Source organism: Falco punctatus, assembly GCF_963210335.1.
Source record: "Falco punctatus genome assembly, chromosome: 2".
Lineage (NCBI taxonomy): Eukaryota > Metazoa > Chordata > Aves > Falconiformes > Falconidae > Falco > Falco punctatus.
Genome location: NC_137581.1, coordinates 68865207 through 68885020, shown reverse-complemented (window position 1 = coordinate 68885020; position 19814 = coordinate 68865207). Strand labels below are relative to the sequence as shown.

The following is a 19814-nucleotide window of genomic DNA, read 5'->3' as shown; positions in this document are numbered from 1 at the left end:
CTCTCAAGGATGTGAAGAATACAGGGTAGTGGCTATTTCCATTTATGGAGTAGGATCCTGGCGGATAGTATGAGATGGTCGTTCATAGGGAATAAAATGAGAGTTCTTGACCATATCTTAATAAGGGTTAAATCAAAGTGCGTATTTTGCAAAAAAAAAAAACCCTTGCCATTTAAAACAATAACCATATGACTTCTTCTTTGCCAGCTAAATACCATCTCAACTGAGTAAGAGGCTAACTGGAAAAAAATCCTTGTAATGTTTTAAAAGTGTTTAGCCAATTTGACCTAGACCTGGCAGCATTATGAAGCTCTTATGGCCTGGCCTGGCCTGGGGGAGAAGAAGGGAGGAGGTGAGGAGCAATAGAGTCAGCAGCACCCTACATAAATACTGATAAAGATCACGTGTAGTGTTTTGAGCTAGTTGTGGGGCATGTGGAGCAGCAAAGTGCCTTTTTATCTTTGCATGTACTTCTCTGTAACCACAAACGTACTTAGAGGGGGCATATTTTACTGCTCTTGGCTTTTCTCTTTGAAGATAACTCCAATCAGCGTGATGATCTCTTGCTTTTCTGAGTGAGGCCACCTCCTGGATCACCATGTTCCTCTCACAAGACCTGGTGTTCTGGAAATTCCCTTGCCTTAGATGCAGAGCAGATACTTTTTTTTTTTTTCTTCCCCACCCCCCCTCTAAAAGCTCCTGGTTTGTTGCCAGCAAAGTGTTTTCAAGCAGTGAGTACAGAGCACTTTTGAGGGGAGCTGTGGAAACAGTTATTTTTGGCCTACACTGAAAACCTGCACCTGTAGGTTTCAGTGCACTCATAACAGAGCCTGCAGGTGATCCTAAATGCCTCAAGGAGGAAAATAAGGATTTTGACATGTGATGAAGTTTAGTTACAGATGCTGTGAGTTTGTGTGTTACTTTGGCCAGGGGATTGTAGGGGCTGGAGGGAGACGTGCTGGCTGCAATAGCTCCAGCTGACCAATTCCTCAGGCCAAGAACTGTCTCCCAGCCAAAGGGCCCAGTTCGCTTGTGAGAGCTGCTGGGAAAAAAGAGGAACAACAAATGCTGGAGAAGAGCATGAGAAATGCTCTGCTGAGTCAAGCCAGCAGCTGACTGAGCCAGGAGTTCTGTTTTCAGCAGCAGTGAAAGGAGCTGCTGAAAATCCAAGTGATGTCTCAACAGCTGCCCCATTCTGCTGGGCTAGCTCTCCGACCGCCAAGGTAGCCAGGTTGGTCGCTGCTACTTTCTTGCCTCGCTGCCCAGCCTCGGCACACTCCAGCTTTGCCAGGGTGCTCCGTCGCTGTGGGAAAAGTGGGATTTTTCTGAGGGCTCAGGTGGGTGCTCAGGCTGAAGCCACCCTTGCTCTGACGCTGCACCTGCATGGAGGGCCAGCTCCAGCTGCACCCCTCGTTGCTGTCACTCAAGCCAGCTTGGCTCCCGTGCCATGGCCATGTTGCTTCTGTGCTGTGACGACCCTTTAGGCTGCATATGTGGTGTCTCAGGTCCGATTCCGGGGCTGCCATCCTTAACCCTTCTTCACACTCACTCTGGGCTAAGGAATGGAGCCAGCAGAAGGCAGGACCCTAAGAGGAGCCTTCCTGTAGGCCAGGGATGCTCCCACGTGAAGTCCCTCTCCTCTTGCTTGACCCAGCATTACCAAGCTGCAGCACTGGTTGTAGAGACACCTTGTGCTGGCAGGCTACTGGGGTTTGTCCCCATTAGCTGTTAGTCAAGATTAGCTGGGGTGTTTTTAGTGTTGCAAGTTTCAGAACCCAGTCATGGTTTAACGAAAGCGAGTGACATTGCCATATGGGTGTTCCTGGAGATCTTGGGGTGCTCTGTGCTCTCAGTGTGTTTTGGTCTCCCATCTGCCTGTTTGCCTACAAATGTCAGCAGGGAGCTGTGCATGTTTGCAGCTGCTGGGCCGTGGCTAATTCAAACTACATGGATTTTATTTCTAGCACTCCAGATGTGAAATCTGAGCTCCACTAAAACCCTGGGGTCAAGATAATATTCTGGTGTCTGAACCCTGAAGTTTCTTTAGTTTGTTGTTTCCTCTTCCCTTCTGTAGCACGGACACACAATTGACCTCATCCTCCCCCAGGAAAACAATAGAGCTGTCTTTCCTTATTAAGGTGACTTTGGACACTGGGAGGTATTGAAAAAGTCAACATTTCTCTTAAAGAAAACAGCATTCTTAATTGGGTTTAGTTAGCGTCCTGATTTCAGCTGGGATAGAGTTAATTTTCTTCTCAGTAGCTGGTACAATTCTGTGTTTTGGGATTACTATGAGAATAATGTTGATAACACACTGACGTTTTCAATTGTTGCTAAGTAATGTTTATACCACGTCAAGGACTTTTCAGTTTCTTAGGCCCTGCCAGCAAGAAGGATGGGGAGGGGACAGAGCCAGGACAGCTGACCTGAACCAGCCAAAGGGTTATTCCGTACCACAGAACATCATGCTCAGTATATGAACGAGGGGAATTTGCCAGGGCAGGGTGATTGCTGGTCGGGGGGGACTGGCTGGGTGTCGGTCAGCAGGTGGTGAGCAACTGTATTGCGCATCGCTTGTTGCTTTTTTTTTTTTTCCTTTCCCTTTGGTTTTTATTCTTCTCCCCTTCATTCTCCTTTTCATTACAGCTTTTGTTGTTGTTGTTATTATTATTACTATTGTTTCATTATAATTATTGATTTGTTATTATTATTACTACTATTATTGCATTTTATTTCAATTATTAATTTTTTCTTCTTTCAACCCTTGAGTTTGACACTTTTTTGCTATTCTCCTGGCATGGTCTGACAGGTGCTTATTCCCTGTCTTCACTAGTTTGGACTGTCCTGCTCCCTCTGCCCGCCCACGTCTGCTCCAAGGCTTTGCTTTCTATTGTGCCAGCACAGTTGCCTGTCCATGAAACCTGCCCAAGAACCAAACCAGCTCAAAAATAACTGCTTTTGTTGTTTCTCTTGGCCAATTATTTCTTAGGCAGATCTGTTTTCTGAACTGTCTGCCATCTAGGAACACAAAATATTTTTTTCTGGCACAGGGAAAGCAAGTGTGGATGATTAGGATGGCATAAGAAGAACTGCTGCTGGAGCACAACCTTGGTAGAGTTAAGCAGCTGTTTGAAGGTCTGTGTTCTTGTGGCTATACCTTTCCAGCTCTCAAATATGGTCCTTTGGAGCTCCCTCAGTAGACTGCAGTACCATGCCAGGAACACACTGAGATAATGTCTCTCTTCTTAGGCCACATGTTTGGGTTTTAAGGATGTTGTTCTATGCATTGCAACTGATAGACTTCAGTTGCCCTGGTCAAGGAGTTGAGTGAAAAAGGTCGTATCCTACAGTACACGGCATGGTCCGATGCACCGGCTTCTGATAAGGTGTATTTTCTGCAACCAGCACAACTTTTCTCTTGGTTTTACCCATCACTTTATCAAACTTCAGCGCAATCACAGTGCTGGTTATCCAGTACATTAAAGAGAAAAAGATAATTGATCTTCAGGAAAAAGATAGCAGCCCTGTGTATCTTTGCCAGACCACACAGGTTCCTGGGGAGACCAGACTTGGAAGAGACATCCAATAGCAGGTGAATAAACAGACAAAACATAACAGGCTCGGGAAATTCCTGGTGCTGAGAACAAGTGGAGGCTAGGAAAGTACGGAGGTGGAGTTATGAAGTGTGTTGGACATCATGATCTTACACTTTATTTTTCTTAATAGTCCTTGCTACAGAAGAAGTACTGAGCTAGATGGTCTGAACCAGCACAGGTATTGTCATGTTTCTATGACTTAACCTATGAAAGCAAGACAAGGATCTGCATCAAAATTTGCTACCACTGCTGTTAACAAGCATTCTTTCCCATTCATTTTTTTTCATGTAATGTATTGATGGTTTAATTTCATAAATGGCAAGTCTTGGAAGGAATCATCTTGCCTGAATTGTAGACTCTTCAAAATTCATCATCTACTTTTGTCTGTCACTGCCTGTTCCTTTGTGTCAATAAATTTTGTCCTCGTTGTCCATTACATTGCCTCAACAGGCTCCAGAGTTGCTTTATACCCTTCTGAGAATTTGTCATTTTGCCATGATTTCAGTAACCTCAACTAGCTGTTGGTTCAAGATCTGGTATTTCCATTGTTGCAGTAAATTTGTCCTTTCTCTTTTCAAGTTTTAATGGACCATTTGAAGGCAACCTGTTGGTGAAAACCACCTGGAAACATTTTGCTAGAGCAGGTTCTACTTCTTTTGTCATCACTATTCTATTGTCTTAGTCTTTGGAGCACAAATATTTATTTTGTCTTGACACAGATGATACCTTTAGTGCTTCCTATTGGCTATTACATTTTGACTGAAATTTCTGTGTGCTTCTTCCTTCTCAGTAATTTACCCAGAATTTTAGTTATAACAAGTTAACATCTTATTCCCAGACATTGCTTGACTCAGTTGACAAAACGGATGAAATAAAAGATAGTAATAAATGAGTACAAATGGGCATATTGATCTACAGTGAGTTCAGTTGACTTTGGCATTTATAAAGAATGAAAGAAAAATTTTGAAAAAGTACCTGGAACTTCACAGACTTTACTGTTTGCATGTTGCCAGGGAGCTGCATGGATGAGACATGTATATAGTTATAACAGTGTATTTGGAATTGAACTTCTCCTAGAGTCAGTATGAGCCTCTGAATAGTTATGACCGATACTACTTACATCCTCAAATTCCACCTTTTTAGCTATGATGGTAGGTGGAATTGTTCATAACAATGATGCGCAGATGTTGTTTAATGGTACGATTTCCATTCTAGGCTTTCTGTTCTCCAGCTCAAAAGAGCAACAACAAGAAAAAGAAAAAAAAAAAAAGAAAGGAAAGAAAAGAAAAAAAAAAAGCAAAATATAATCAGAATTTCGTATTTTCTATTTAGCTGGAACATTGGAAATATTCACTGGCAAATGGAATTTCCAGTAAGGATTTAGAGGTGGAGTTGATGGGAAAAATGGTTACAGGTGGGAAACTGATTGATTGACTGAAAGGTATGCCCACTGAAGTGTACAGTCTCAAGGTTTTTATTCTGCACATAATCTCATTCCTCTTCATGCTGGCTAGAAGAGATTATAGTAACACTTATTACAATAATTAGCTGTGCATTTGAAAGTTTCTTCTGAAATTTTCAGACCAGAGATATGCCCCTGCTTTCCTCATTCTGTATTTTGAAAACATAGTTGAGGTTTGTGCTGTTATGCTGGGTTGATATGCTTAACTTCTGTTGTGATGAATGTGCTGAAAAACATGCCACAACCTTGTTAATCTTGTTTCTTTTGCTAAGTGTATGTAGTTTACATCTAGGTTTAAAGTGTTTACAGATAATTAATTTTTTTTTAATTTAGATTTTCTCATCAGACACATTCTTGTAGTGTAATTCAGTATTTTCTGAAACTTCATAGTAAACTACTCCAGAAAGGCAACACAAACAGAATATTTTTAATAAGAATAATAACTCAAGGACTTCAGTATCACCCAACTATTTGTCAAAGAATATATCATGTAGCATTTGCTTTACATTTGTTTCCTTCATTGGTTTATCAGCCACAGTTGCTGTTCTACTTATGACTACTTTTAGACTGTGTCTTTCCATCCTTCAGCATATGAATTCAGAGAAAATGAGTACTTTTGCTAGTGATGTGGAGAGAGATTAAACCGATTCTTGGGTTTTATTTTGTATGGTAGACTGCCATTTCTGCTGAGCTCTTAGAATTCCAATTTTGTTGCTAACCAAAGGTCAGATCTGAGGTTTTGCTGAGGCAGAAACTCAACCTGACAGAAAGTTTACGCTGACTTTACAGTACTGATAAGCTGAAGAAAGTCTGTGGAAAGAGCTGTCCGCACAAACACACTCATTCAGAAAACTTCTGGTTATCTGAGGATACATTAATTTGCACATAGTATTGCTTCCGTGATACCCTGCAGAGCTAGAAATGTCTGTGCCTATGAGCAGTGTCTTTGCACCAAAATTTAGACATACACAGCCCCCAAAGGGGAAGGGAAAGGTTCTAATCTGTTTAGTGGCAGAAGATAAGGACCTCTAAGATCAGCAGAGGATGCTCTGCTCCCTAAATTGTGCACTCCTGACCCTTACTGTTGACTGTAGAGAGAACGAATAGGAAATACTTCCACCCCTGAGCATGATGTAAGCTGGCTATCTGCCTTCTGAGAATAGATAATAATGAGCAGAAACAGCTCGATGATACAAAACCTCTGAATGCATTCACATACTAGCCTTGTGGTTAGAGCAGTCATTAGGAAACTGGTGACCTCCCTTGCCCTGAAGAAGAACGTGCTCCCTCAGCTCCTCCTAGGATGCTTCCTCTGTTTCTGACATACCTGGGCCAATTTGTACCTGGTAGTGCAGTTTTGCTTGTTGAAAGTGAATATGAAGGAGCCCAACCCACTTAAGAGGAGTCAGAGGCTCCAAATAAAAATGTCTTATTAATGTCCACTCCCCATGTGGCTAGAATCAAATTCACTCTTGGCTGTTCTCCGTCTTCTCCATGATGTATAAACCCCAACACACAGCATCTCAGTTTCAGTGGGCAGGCTGGAGGGTTCTTTTTTTTTCATCAGATTTTTCTGCTCTTCAACAACAAAGGGGAAAAAAGGAACGAGCTCTTTCAAAAAGCATGACTTGAGACCTTATGGGAACATATCTCCAGGCTCTGCAGGAATTCCTGATTTCAGAGAAGAAAAATTGCTCTTTTGGCTCTTGGCAGAATTATTAATCACAATATTAGTGCGATTAGATGAAATAACTGTCCAACAAAAAAAAAAGGAATTTAAACTTTATAGTTACCTCCAATGTTGTGTTTCTTCTGTTTCCCTATTAATGTTAGATAATAAGAACTATCATATCAGCTCACACAACCTCCCTCACCCTCATCTGCAGGTCTTTATCCTGTTGCTAATCAAAAGCACAAGCCACCAAAAACAGGCAAAGGGCAAAATGATGAACCCTGCCAGTGTCATTTGTGTGGGATGGACATCCTCAGCTTAAAGTGCCTTTTGCAACAGTATCTTAAATGGTGATCAGTGTATTTCTCCTTCTTAAATTCAAGTCATGCCTTTTGAACCCAACTGTGCATCTACTTTTGACAGCTTCATGCAGAAATTAGTTTCTGGTTTTATTTATGTGAAAGATTACTGTTCCCTGCTTTAACCATATGCTTGTTGGATTTCCCTCTTTCTTCCATCATAAGAGCTACTGAAAAATCAAAAATCTTTCCCTGTTATTTTTTTCCTAGTGCTGAAAGTCCTCTCTTTTCTCAGCTGCAGAGTGCCAGTCAGTTCAGTTTATCCTTGTAGCAAAAGCCCTTTGCACCTCTGATATCCTTACTGCTCTTTTTAGTAGCTTTTTTCATGCTGTTATATCCTTTTCATCACTGGCGACTAGAACTACATCCAGTGTTCAAGATAAGGATATGTTGCATCAGTGTAATAAAATTTCCTGTTTTGTTCTCTGTTCTTTTATTAATTACTCCTCACAGTCTGTTTGCTTTCTTGCCAGCTGCTGAACATCAGGCTGTTTTCAGAGAAAATCCAAAGTGACCTCAAGATGTCCTTCCCAGGTAGTGAAAACTGATTGCTTCCTGTGTAATCTTTGGTAAGACTTTTTCTCCAAGAATACTGCTTTGTGTGATCAATGACTAATGGGTGACATTTCATAGGAAAAGCTTGGAAGTTCTTGTTTTCATGAGAAGGCTTGTTTTTCTTTCCAAAATTATTTTAAACTTTCAGGGAATGCAGCCAGATCTGATAGTAAATCACATATGATGATATCTGATGATATATCATATATGATATAATGAGATAATTATCACATTTGAGATAATTATGACAAAAATGTTCTTCTAAAAACAGAGTTGATAACCTGCAGAAAAAATAAGACATTTTCTTAAATCATGATATTATCAAAAATATATATAATTTTTACAGCTAAAGCTCTGCTCCTGCACGCTGTTGGTATGTCATGACCCTCTTTTATCAGTAAGATATTAACTTCCAGTAATTCATACACATTAAGAAACAAACAAGACTATTTAGTAAGAAGTCATTATAAACAATGTCCTTTGTCCACAAATTGTCTTCAATGACTTTTTGGAGAATCCCAATTAATTTTAGTTGTATAAATTAGTAAGAACTGTGTCTTTTACATCTGAGTTATGATTTCCAGAATGCCGTGTATTTGTAGAAGATTCTTCCTAAGAAATCATGTAGGAAAAACTCCTTATTTGTAGGGAAGAGGTCAGATAGGAACAACACTGATGTGCTGAATAATCTGTTTCTACAGTAATAGGAAATGGAGTGGAGGAGGGGGCATAGGAGGAGGTTAGCTTCCCGTGCACTCTTGGTGGTGGTGTTGGGGGTTTGGCTCTAAGGGCCTGAGTCTTCTGGAATTATTCTATGCTGTTGCACCAAGCAGTGATCTCTTAGATCTAATGGTCTTTGACTTACAATTTGGAGATTTCACTTAGGCACATCTTGTCTGTGTCCTGGAGTTACTTGGACACAGGAGGGCTGGTTTATCCAACTTTTTCTATTGTGGATAAACTTTGGATAGGTTTCTTGCCCAAAGGTACTTGCCTGCTCAGACTCACGCTCATCACTGTACTGTAAGGCATTCTGCCATCCAAGGACAGGACCACCTGTGGGAATAGAAGATCCTGGAGACTGAGCAGAGTATTTTAATTTCCATAAGAGCAACAGATGGACTGCACCGATCCTCTCTCTGGTGGGCTTTGTGGTCTCCCCATGGGGATCCTGCTGGCGGCCCAGTGACATTCAGAACAGCTGCTGTTATTTTTGTTCTGGCTGGCTGTATCCAGCCTCCATGGGATGGTGGCACAGCTGCTTTCCTTTTGGAGCAAGGCATGAAGCAGATAAACTGAGAACTTCTTTAGAAAGGTTTTAAGATACAAAGGCTTTGGTGATGATAAGACTTTTGTTTGAATATCGTCTTTGGCCTGACAAGCATAACTAACATTGTTAAGATCTTTCATAAACTGCTGGTGATCAGATAAGTTCTCATATAACATATCAATGTGCAAACCAAAGGTAATACATGCCAGTCACATTAAAAAGGGCAGATATTATTCTTCTTACTTCAGCCAATTGCTTTCTCCAAGATACTCTCACCTCCATTTTGCATCCCTGAACTTTAATGCATGAGCTGGCAACTAAAGTGGAGCTGAAAACCTGATAACAGACTTAATAGCTATGCCCTAGTGGGATGAAGGAGGAAGATGAGTATGATGAAAACACTCATGGCTTTGTAACACTTAAATTCTTATTAGTCCTTTTCTGTCCACATGCAAGTCCTCACCTACTGTTGTGTGGGACCCTGCCATGCCAGTCGACCTTGGCTGCCCACCAGGGGCCCACAAAGCGGTTCTATCACTCCCCATCCTCAAAAGGACAAAGAAATACTATGAAAACCATGGGCTGAGATAAGGACAGAGATATCACTTACCAATTACCATCAAGGGCAAATCAGACTCACCTTGGGGAAATTAATTTATTGCTAATTCATAACAGAGTAGGATATTGAAACACTAAGACAAAACTAAAACTACCTTCCCCCCATCCCTCCCTTCTTCCTAGGCTCAGTCTCACTCTCAACCCTTCTACCTCTTTCCCCTGAGTGGTGCAGGGGGGCAGGGAATGGGAGTTGCAGTCAGTTCATAATATTTTCTTTCTGTTGCTCCTTCCTCCTCACACTCTTCGTCTGCTGCAGTGTGAGGTCCCTCCCATGGGAGACAGTCCTTCACAACCTTTCCAATGTGGGCTTTTCCCACGGGTTACAGTTCTTCATGAACTGCACCAGTATGGGTCCTCTCCATGGGCTGCAGCCTTCAGGAGCAGACTGCTTCGGTGTGGGTCCCGCCCCGGCCACAGGTCCTGCCAGCAAACCTGCTCCTGTGTGGGCTCCTCTCCATGGCCTCCATTCCTGCCAGAAGCGTGCTGCAGCATGGAGTCCTTCACAGGCTGCAGTGTGGATATCTGCTCAACCATGGTCCTCTGTGGGCTGCAGAGGGACAACATGCATCACCATGGCTTCGCCAGGGGCTGCCCGGGGCATCTCTGCTGGGCGCCTAGAGCCCCCCCCTCCCCTCCTGCCCCGCCGGGGGGCTGCAGGGTGCTGCGCTCACAGTGTCTCACTCCTCTCTCACTGTTCCTGTGCAGAATTTTTTACCGTTTTTAAAATATGTTATCACAGAGGTGCTACCAATGTCACGGATGGGCTCGGTTTTGGCCAGTGGTGGGTCTGTGTTGGAACCAGCTGAAACTGGCTCTGCCCAGCATGGGGGCAGCTCCTGGTGTCTTCTCAGAGAAGCCACCCCTGCAGTCCCCAAGCCTTGCCACATAGATCAAATACACTCTGGTTAGGCATGTATCCCTGCAACAGTGTCTTCCTAGGACAACTATCTCAAACTTCTCAATGAAAGGAGCCAGCAGAGCTATGTGGGGACTGTCCCATTTGTCTTTATCACAGTGTGGGTGGTAATAAGCCTGCATGATTAATAATAAAGATCAGGGGCCACTCTTACCTTAGGGGAAGAGATGTCCACCCCCGTCGGAAATTTTAACCCTTGAAAAATCTCTCTAATTTCTCTTTTGCACAAAGCATGAGGTGCCTATGCTAGCCACAAGTAAGGCACCACAACGCAGAGGAACAGGAAGGACACTGCAGCCTCAGTAGGGTGGGTCCCCACTAGCTAAAACCACGTTAGACCTACCATGGGTATGGACAGACCCAGCAACAACTTCCCCTGGCATCCCACCCTTTGCTAGCTCCACCGGTGCTCCCTAGGCTGGCCTCAACAAGTGCAGATAGGGAAACCTTCCGTGCCAGGGTCACTTCTGTCCAGGTGTCCCCTACCGTGTGCAATGACAGCCTGCAAGCAGGGTGCAAAAAATGTACACAGCAAATATTTTCTAGCTAATGCAGGCAGGTATTAGATAGCTAGGATTAATATGCTGCCAGAATAAGCACTGTTTCTTGGAGCACAGTGAACTCTCGTCTTGCTGAGTTGCTGTTTTCCTATCTCTGCTTTTCATCTCAGGTTTTTACCTTTTTTTATGTCATCATTTTTCCTCTTGAACGCTTGAACTCTTAACTCGTAGGACCTCAGTAATTTCATTTGATCTGGGTTTTCACTTTGTGTTTCTAGCATGGCTTTAACTTGTATGCTTTTCACAGCTGGGGAGTAGTTTTTTCCAGTACAACCGAGTTAAGTTTGTACAGCCATGCTGCACCAAAGCCAGCCATGGAGTCACAGGCAGCTGAGTCTCTGGGCCATTGAATCCTAGTGCTGGTAAGCACCTGTGGGGACAACTACAACATCTTGATAACCAATATCAGATTTTTCTTTTAGGTCTAACACCTAGTGGCACTCCACTAGGTTGCCAGTAAACTCTTCCAGTGCTTCAAAGATTTTTTCTGCTTTTTTACATAGATATTCCCTGATTCACTTCAAGCCCATTACTTTTTGATATCTTTGCTTGGAGAACGTGGGATTCTTTCACTTGCCGAAGTGCTATGCATACAGGCTGCCAAGGGAACATGATGCATCTAACTCAAAGAAATTTCTTGCCGTATTTCTGTAAACACATTTTTCTGTATACTTATCAAATAGGACATTTTTAGAAGCTGGGCCAAAAGTTATGAAGCATTCCACATTGACTGTAGTTTCTTATGAAAGCTGCAGAATGGCTTTTGCTCAGCTAGCAACTATCCCCTTTAACCAGGAGCTCCACCTGCATCATGATCTGGGAACAAACTGGGCATGGGGAATGGACTACAGGATAAAGGGCTCTTCTGAGTTATGGAGCAACAGAATGAGCATCTTTGATCTAAGTTTTAGTGGACTTTATTGTAGAAAAAAATTATTCTGTATCTAGGCAATGGAAGTTAGTTTAACCTGAATATATTTAACCTTTCCCCAGAGTAACTGAAATGTTGTGGTGAGAGGATGCTGAATCTGCCACTGAATGCAGATGGTTACTCCAAACTTGTTGGCCAAGTCTCTAGCACTGGGAAATGAGGAATACCTTGATTAAGATGAAACTCACGAACCTGAGCAGGAAGTGGTTTGTGAGCTTTTCAAGGTAGGGATCTGAGATGACCTTGACCAGTTGACCAAAGCGTTGTGGGATTTCATTGTTGCAGGGTTGTTTTTTTTAGGTCCTTTCTATTTTCTCTATCATGTAGGAAGTGCAACCCCCAGACTACTTCAAAAGAAATGTTTTACTAAGAACCGGGGAAAGCATCGGTGTGACATCAGTAAGACCTTTGCATACTGGCATATAATTGCTACATCTTTGTGCATTGATGTTGAGTTGCTGAATGCTGACAGCAGAGTCCCAGGAACACTGGAAGTGATAAAAGTTATTCATGACTTTGCCAAGAAAAAAATAAGAGTTTGGATGACCATAGTATAAAATCTTGTTTGGTTAAAGAATGAACAGATGATTCTCAAAATGTCTGTAGGGGTTATTCTGCTAAAATGTACAAGCTGATTTGTCCCCTGGAATTTGGCTGATTTGGCACTGAAATTGTTCCTTTGCACTGGCTGCTGGACAAGAAGAGGATAGTTTGGGACCTTTGATCTGATGGGTCCAGGCTAAGCACTGATGCTTGGAAGGCTGCTCAGCAGTCTGGAACAGAGCTCCCTAAAAACATCTTTGCGATGTTTGGTGGCCCATATGGTCTCCTGCCAGTCACTGTACACTGGGTCATGTTGACTGCTGTGGTGACTTCTGCCTCTTGCTCTCTCAGAGTTGCTTCTGGAATTCCTGTGGAATTGCTCTGTCCCTCCATCCTTCTTTCCCTCAAAGACTTAATTTAGCTGCTGGTGCAGACAACTTGTTTCTCAGCAGCCTTCTTCTATCAGCTTAGCTTCAGTGAAGCAGTTTCCTTCACTAAAAACTATTCCTGGTGCTCCAGGGACTTTTAGAGCTGTTCTCCAGGAGCTGCTGCCTGACTAGACCAGGCAAAGCTGTCACTTGTTCCCAGACAAAATCTGTTTCAAAGCACCCTCTGCCAGCTCAGTGTCCCTTTGTTCTCCTCAAGCATGTGAGAAAGCCAATAACCAGCCAGCAGATTTATTGCAGTATAATTATACTAAAGTGGAATAGTTTGTAATTAATGGAAATCCTGTGTTATTTGTAAAAAATATCTGATTAATTTGAACTATGAAGTGTCATCTCTGATAGGTACTTAAGGTTACTATAATAATTTGCATGTTCTGCTCTATTCAGTGGGAGGTGTCTCAAAATGAAGCTGTGTGTCTTGCTCCTGCAGATAGGAACTGCACAAGCCAGTTCAAAAGAGTTCCCAGCAATATCTGGTACAAGCTACAGCAGAAAAATTAGTGCAAAGGACTCAGCCACAGAGAGCGAGCCACTTCTCTGCTCTCTGAATTTTCCAGATGGTATGTCAAATTTTTATATTATCATTTAAACAAAACCAACTGAAGTATTTTATAAGGAAGTTTATTTCAGTTCACTTATGTGCTGCTTTATCTCAAGAAAAAAAATAATTAGATTAAAATAGGGGATATGCTTATGTGATAGACAAATAATTTTTGGAAAAACATATTTATCTTATAATGAAGTGTATTTAGAAATGGATTTTCCCTCAGTTTTCTGACAGATATATTTTAGTAATATATTCAAAGAAAATATTTACTGTGCAATGGATTTTTCAGAGTTTAGTATATTTATGTACTTTCTTGCTTCAAAATGTTTGTAAGAATAATGTTTATATAGATTCTAGTATTTCCATACTTCAATGCCGAAATCCCTAAATTTTACACTTACAGCTCTAACTAGTGTAGGTGTTAACTATTGTGAATGCTAGTTCTGGAATAAGTTTGATGTTACTGCTGCTATTTTAATAGCCCATTTCCAGTCAGAGTGGGTTTTCTGGTTTGATAGAAGAATGAAAATAACTTTCAAAAGGTGAACAAATGCATTCCATGTCTTAGTAAACAAATCTTACAAAACTGGTATTTCATGGTATGTTTATGTTGCAGTCTGTTAAGCTTTTTAAAGTACAAATTGCAGTAACATTTCCAAGTTTTGTTAGTATGTAAGGTAATGTACTTTTATAATTTTTTTTTCAGTTATATGAACAGTACTATAAACAGTTTGTTGCCAAAAAAGAATCATAAATGTTACTTACAGTTGCCTTTGGAGAAGGAAGGAGTTAAGCTCTATAGACTACTGCTTCTGCAACATAACTAAGGCGTTCCCAGTTCTTTCATCTTCCTTTGACACTGGATCATTAGGGGCTAGGTTTTGACATAGTCTGGTAGTTATCTTGAATGTCTGTATTTGGATCTAGTGCTTTTTCAGCATCGTACTGAAGTTTTCATTCGCAGAGCTTAGACTTAAGCTTATAACATACAGTTATTGTGAGTGATAGGAAAAAAGAGATTTATGGGAAATGTCTCTTTATCTTTTCCCCCCTGAATATTAGTGATCTAATTATACTAAGTATGCAAAAAAAACCTATTATGCAAGTTTTACTTCAGATAAATGTAATAAAACGGAAGTTCTAAATAAATCTGCAAAATCAGAAAGAAAACTCGTAACTTTGTGTCTCAGTGTTTCAAGCTACAAGAATGTCTTCCTTTTGATTGTGGGATGTCTTAGTGCTTTTATCTTGTGCCTCATAATACCATTTTTATTTCACCTAAGTATCATGGAAGCATAGATGCTTTCACTTTGCTTTGTGCAGAGTAATGCCACAAGCTTAAAGGCACTAGTGAACCAGCCCTTCTCTTGCTATTTGCTGTCTAGAACTCCAGCCTCTCCCTTGGGTTTTATTGAGGTAGTTTGGCAGTTCACTGCTGACTTTGGACAATGCAAACAGAATCATGTTGTTCTTTTAATTGTCTGAGCTCTTTGTATTTTTAGGGAACATTTCTGTTTAACCTAAAGCCCCCATATATTGCACATATTCACATACACAAACCCCAGACTCTATTAAAATGTTCCCAATACACAGCAACTTAAAAATGGGGTGAAAATCAATAAAGCAATCATCAAAGTTAGGTGGGGAGAATCTGTTCTTTCAGCACAACTGCTTTGCACTGTTTTGGTGCAGGCTGGTAGCCCAGTATGTGTAAGGTCTCTTGAAGACATACTTTTTCAAGAAACAATTTTCAAGGCTAAGTACAACTGGCGAGTGCAGTGATAGGCAAATAGAAATGTCCTACTCCTGGATCATTCTGGTACTTGTTAGAAGCATTTGTGAGGGTAAGTAATTGGCTGTCTTCATTCCTGGACAAAGCTGTATCTCAAAAATGGAGAAAGTACCGCTCCTTGCAAGTTTTTGTTAATCACCAGCCTTCCATTTCTTAGGGCTGCAATAGCACTGGTAACAAGGGACTCACCAGTATCTCCAATAGAGGTATCAATTTTTGCCAAATACAAAATAGACACATACAAATAAAATATCAAAGGATAAAAGCCTCATTTCAACAAGTCTCCAAATCTAGTTTGTGAAGCTGACTTTTCTTTTAAAATCAGTTGTTTTACTTTTTGTCATCTTGCCGAAGTATCTGCTTGCTTAAACAAAATAGCTTTAAAAAGTAGTAGGACAATTAGTGTAACTGCTGGTTTACCTCGTTGGGGGCAAATAAGTTCATGGAACAGAACAAAACACTTTGAGGGAAAAAGCTCCCAGCAGAGAAGAAATATTAGTAATTTTTTTTAATGTCTATTTAATTACTCAACCTAATGATACTAAATTATATTTATTATTCAGCTTAGAGTTCTTAGCTGATTCTTAGGGTCTGTTTGGAGACTTCACTGTGGAGACTCAGTTGACACAGGTGTATCTAATCTCAGCTGTATGAACTAGCCCTGCGGCAGCTCGTGCTTTGCATATCATATTTGCTTATGTGTATACACATACATGTGCTTTGCATGCTGTAGGCATCGAGCATCTGATGGCACGGTGCTCTGGGAGGCTGCATAAATAACCTTTGGAGGGATTCACCTTCCCTTGCTACATTGCTAGTTCTGACATGTATACCCTGCTGCCGTCCTCCTCTGGACAAAACAAACTATTCCAAATGTACGTGGGTAATGAATATTTTAAAATCAGCTTGCAAAACTGGCTGCCTGGTTGGGCAGAAGGATCTTTTAGAAAGAAAAGGTCTCCTCTGCATAAGCCAATGCTCGGTAGCAAAGTCAAAAAAGTATGGAGATGGCAAATTATTTGGAATGATCAACAATGGCTCTTGGGAGCTGCGAGTGAAAAAAGTAATTTCTGTGAGAAAAAACAAGTGAGACATAGGCTAACCAGAGCTGATTTGAACGAGTAAGATCAGGTACAGTAACAGGTAGTGAAAGACCGTTAACTAGAGTGGAAATTAGTGCAGAGAATCAAGTGGTGTTTCAGAGCGGATCTATATCATAACAAGGCTCAGTGAAACAAAGTTAAGGAAAATTAGTTCTAGATGGCAGTGTTTCGATTTTACCCAGAGAGACAGAAATGGAGCAGACAGATATCTCATGAATTGTGTAAATGAAGTGCTCACTGCAGTATGCCAGAGAAACTTTCTTCACTTGCTCATAATATGCTGTTCAGGAGATTAAGACACCATGTATCAATTAAATGTTGCTCGTAACAGTGAACTGGTTTTCAAATATGTGCAGGGCATTTGCATGTTCCTTTTCTTTCTCAGGAGAATATGGAGCCATGACTCCCCATATCATTTTTCAACTGTGATCAACACAGACCTTAGCTCATGAATGAAATCAACACAGTTGCTGGGAAATACAAATCTCTTTAGGTCCTGAATTGGATCCAGGCATCTAGTAACTGGGATATGAGAAACACTGCTCCCCATTCCCACCTGTCACTCTAGTTTGCTCCCTGTTAGTGTCAGAAATAAATTCTAGGAGCAAGCCTTCTGCTCTGAAGGATGAACGAAGATAAATGCTTTGCTGTGTTGATGCTGTGAATTCTGTTGTGTGCCATTTCGCTCTGTATCTTTCTTCCCTGGGGGCCTGCCCTGTCCCAGGCCACTTCTGAACCCTCTTCTGGGCCAGTTTATTCATTCCGTACAGGGCAAAACTCCTGATGTTTGTTGTGCTGAAAGGTACCTTCTAAAAATCTATTAACTTGGCCTAAGATTTCCTTAAAATTAAATAAGTCAATAGACTGGATGCACTTGTACGTGGTGCTTATCTCCAGCTCTAATGAAAGCAAGCAGCTCCTCAAGCACACTGTTTCTAGGAGCTCCTGTCTGGTCACTTGCTTCCCATAAAAGGCATGGAATCAGTCTTGCCATGACGTTAATGCTGGAATGCTGCTTTTTTGGTATAAATGTCATCTTTCCTGTGACTTGTGAATATCCTTGCAAAACAGCTACACTGAGATTCTCAAGATTTTCTCTTCCAACACTAAGTTTTGTTGTTACTTTTAAAAGTAAGAATAAGCCTCTGTTTTTTAATGTTATTAAACCTTCTAAAAGAAGAAACTTTCCATATCAATACAAAGCTGGTGACATTTCTGAAAGCTCAACATTGAGTTTGTTCCGAGTTTCAGACTTGGCAAGAAGTCTTGACAGGGTCTGTCAATGTTTGTTTAGTCTGGAAATCTTTGGCACTGAAATAAAAATTTGTTGCAGCAAGGGTGATGACTACTTACCATGCCTGTACGGTTTTTGCCTATTTTTTACTATACCTCTTGTGCTTACTGTCTGCAAGATAAATTATTTGTTTCTAACTTGATTTCTCCTGAAAACTTATCTGCCATCTGTAGTACCATGGGACTGCTTCTTCCTCATACATAATAGTAGAACTCACTGCTCTGTGACCTGCAGTGGAGGACAGCATTGAAGCAAAGGATTTATTAATGGTAAGTAGAACAAGGCTTACAGCTGTGTACTATAGCTGGATTGCGTATCTGCTGCCTCCTGAGATATTCCTAGATTAGGTCAATTTAATGTCTATGGACAAATAGCCAGGTTCTTTAATAAACAGGTTTGCTGGAGAGTGCCTGAACCACACCCCAAGCTGTGAATTACAGCATCTGCATATAAATTAGACACAAATAAAACCAGCAGTGAGGCATGGGATCTGCCCTACTGCTGTTACATATGTTCCTTTACCTACCTTTTCAGTCCATTTCTTCAGTTCCCCTTCAGGTTCACATTGCTGATGGCACTCACCTGGTTTTGTTCTTCGTGCTAAATGCTTAACTAAAGAAGCTGTCACTGAAGATACTGCCACTTCCATAGAAAGCCAAAAAGATGTTGTGTACCTAAGCAGTTGATTTAATGTAAGCTTAATTCAAAGCCAGGGTATATATCTTCAAATCCAGGATCCATCCTTTTCTAAATTGAGGTATAATTTTTCTGCACTTGACTATGAAAAGAAGCTTCCTTAAAAAACGGGGTAACCAAGAAAAAAGAGATTCAGCTTGAGGCCCACCATGGCAGAGTAATTCCCCCACCCCCACTGGACTAAGTCATAACATTACTTTCAATGGAACATCAACTGTTGCATTGATTATAGAGCAAAGTATCATCTCAAAGCTGCAAAACCACTCCTACACACTCACTCCCTCACTCCCTCACTCCTGCACAGAGCAGCTGACATGATGCAGTTTTTCACTGCATGATATTGTTATCTATTAGTAGATGTACATCAGTACCATGGCAACAGCATAACTGATGCAGTCAGAGTAAATTCTGAGATATTAATTTTTTTCTTTTTGCTTTAGAAATATGATGAGGTATGTACATTTGATCTTCCTGTCTCCCTTCCTCTCGGTTTCCATGACATCTGAAACATGTAAGTCACACTTTAAAAATACTTTCTGATGAGTTTTATTCTGTGTAGGCTGTTCCCAAATTGGTAATTTTTTTAAGCTTAAAATTAGCTAGTTTACCTAAAGACACAAATCATAGCTTAAAACCTAGCTTTATGTGTTTTCTCTGTATTATAAAATGCACCTAGTAATGTCCATTCCTGTAACATTAAGTCTAGGTTCTACTGCTCCTTGCCATCTCTGCAAGCAGAAAGAAAAGGGTCTTTTTGAAAGGATTTGAGAGTAGCTGGTGTTAGAGGCCCCAGCTGGGCAGTCTCCCAGAGCATGCTTAAATAACACCAAACAGGGCATATGTGTATGCACCCTGCTGAACCTGGGAGATAACCGGGCTCTTTGATCCTTAAAAATGATTTTTAATATCCTGGTTTTGGGGGTGGTAACCCACAAGTGCAATGTAACACTAACATTTCCCTGCATACCGAAGGGGGATGCAAAACAGTAAGCTCTTTCTGACAGGTCAGGTCTGCTGACTCAGCTATGCAATGCTGAACAGTGACACAGCGTTACATAGCGCTCATCTAGTTCTAGTCTCCAATGGAGCTGCTTGTTTGAAAAATATCTAAATCTCTAAATATTTCCCCATATTCTCAGGTTTACAACAGCAATGCTTAAAGTCAAATTCATTACATGTATTAAGAGGCCAAATTCTGCTTAAGAATTTGCCAAGATAATTTTCATTGATGTCACTGAGTTTAGATGAGGCCTCTCATTTTCTGTGTGTTCCTTTCCCCTCTGTATTTTTCCTTGAAGAAAGCTCTGTTTCCAACGTGTTCCTCCTTTGGTGGGGCAATGCTGCCTTTCCTGACACCTCTGATATATCCCACTGTCTTTGCAAGGCTCAAGGGTGGGAATGCTGTTAAAGTGATGGAGTTGGGGGTGCTCATAGCTGATGCGGCTAATTTAGGT

General features: G+C 41.2%; 1 protein-coding gene across 2 annotated transcripts in view; it reads left to right on the top strand.

The window, feature by feature from the left end:
• Window positions 1–18805, top strand: part of LOC308059636 (interleukin-1 receptor type 1-like) — a 42351-nt gene extending 23546 nt beyond the window's left edge. The window contains exons 12-13 of one of the 2 annotated variants that reach the window (XM_080377296.1): window positions 7563–7623; window positions 13359–18805. In XM_080377296.1, the coding sequence (XP_080233422.1) occupies window positions 7563–7623; window positions 13359–13429 (132 nt within the window). In that variant the 3' untranslated portion in view covers window positions 13430–18805. Of the gene's footprint in view, window positions 1–7562; window positions 7659–12001 lie in introns of both variants that reach the window. The other variant, XM_080377297.1, reaches the window with a different exon arrangement.
• Window positions 18806–19814: the final 1009 nt, after the last annotated feature.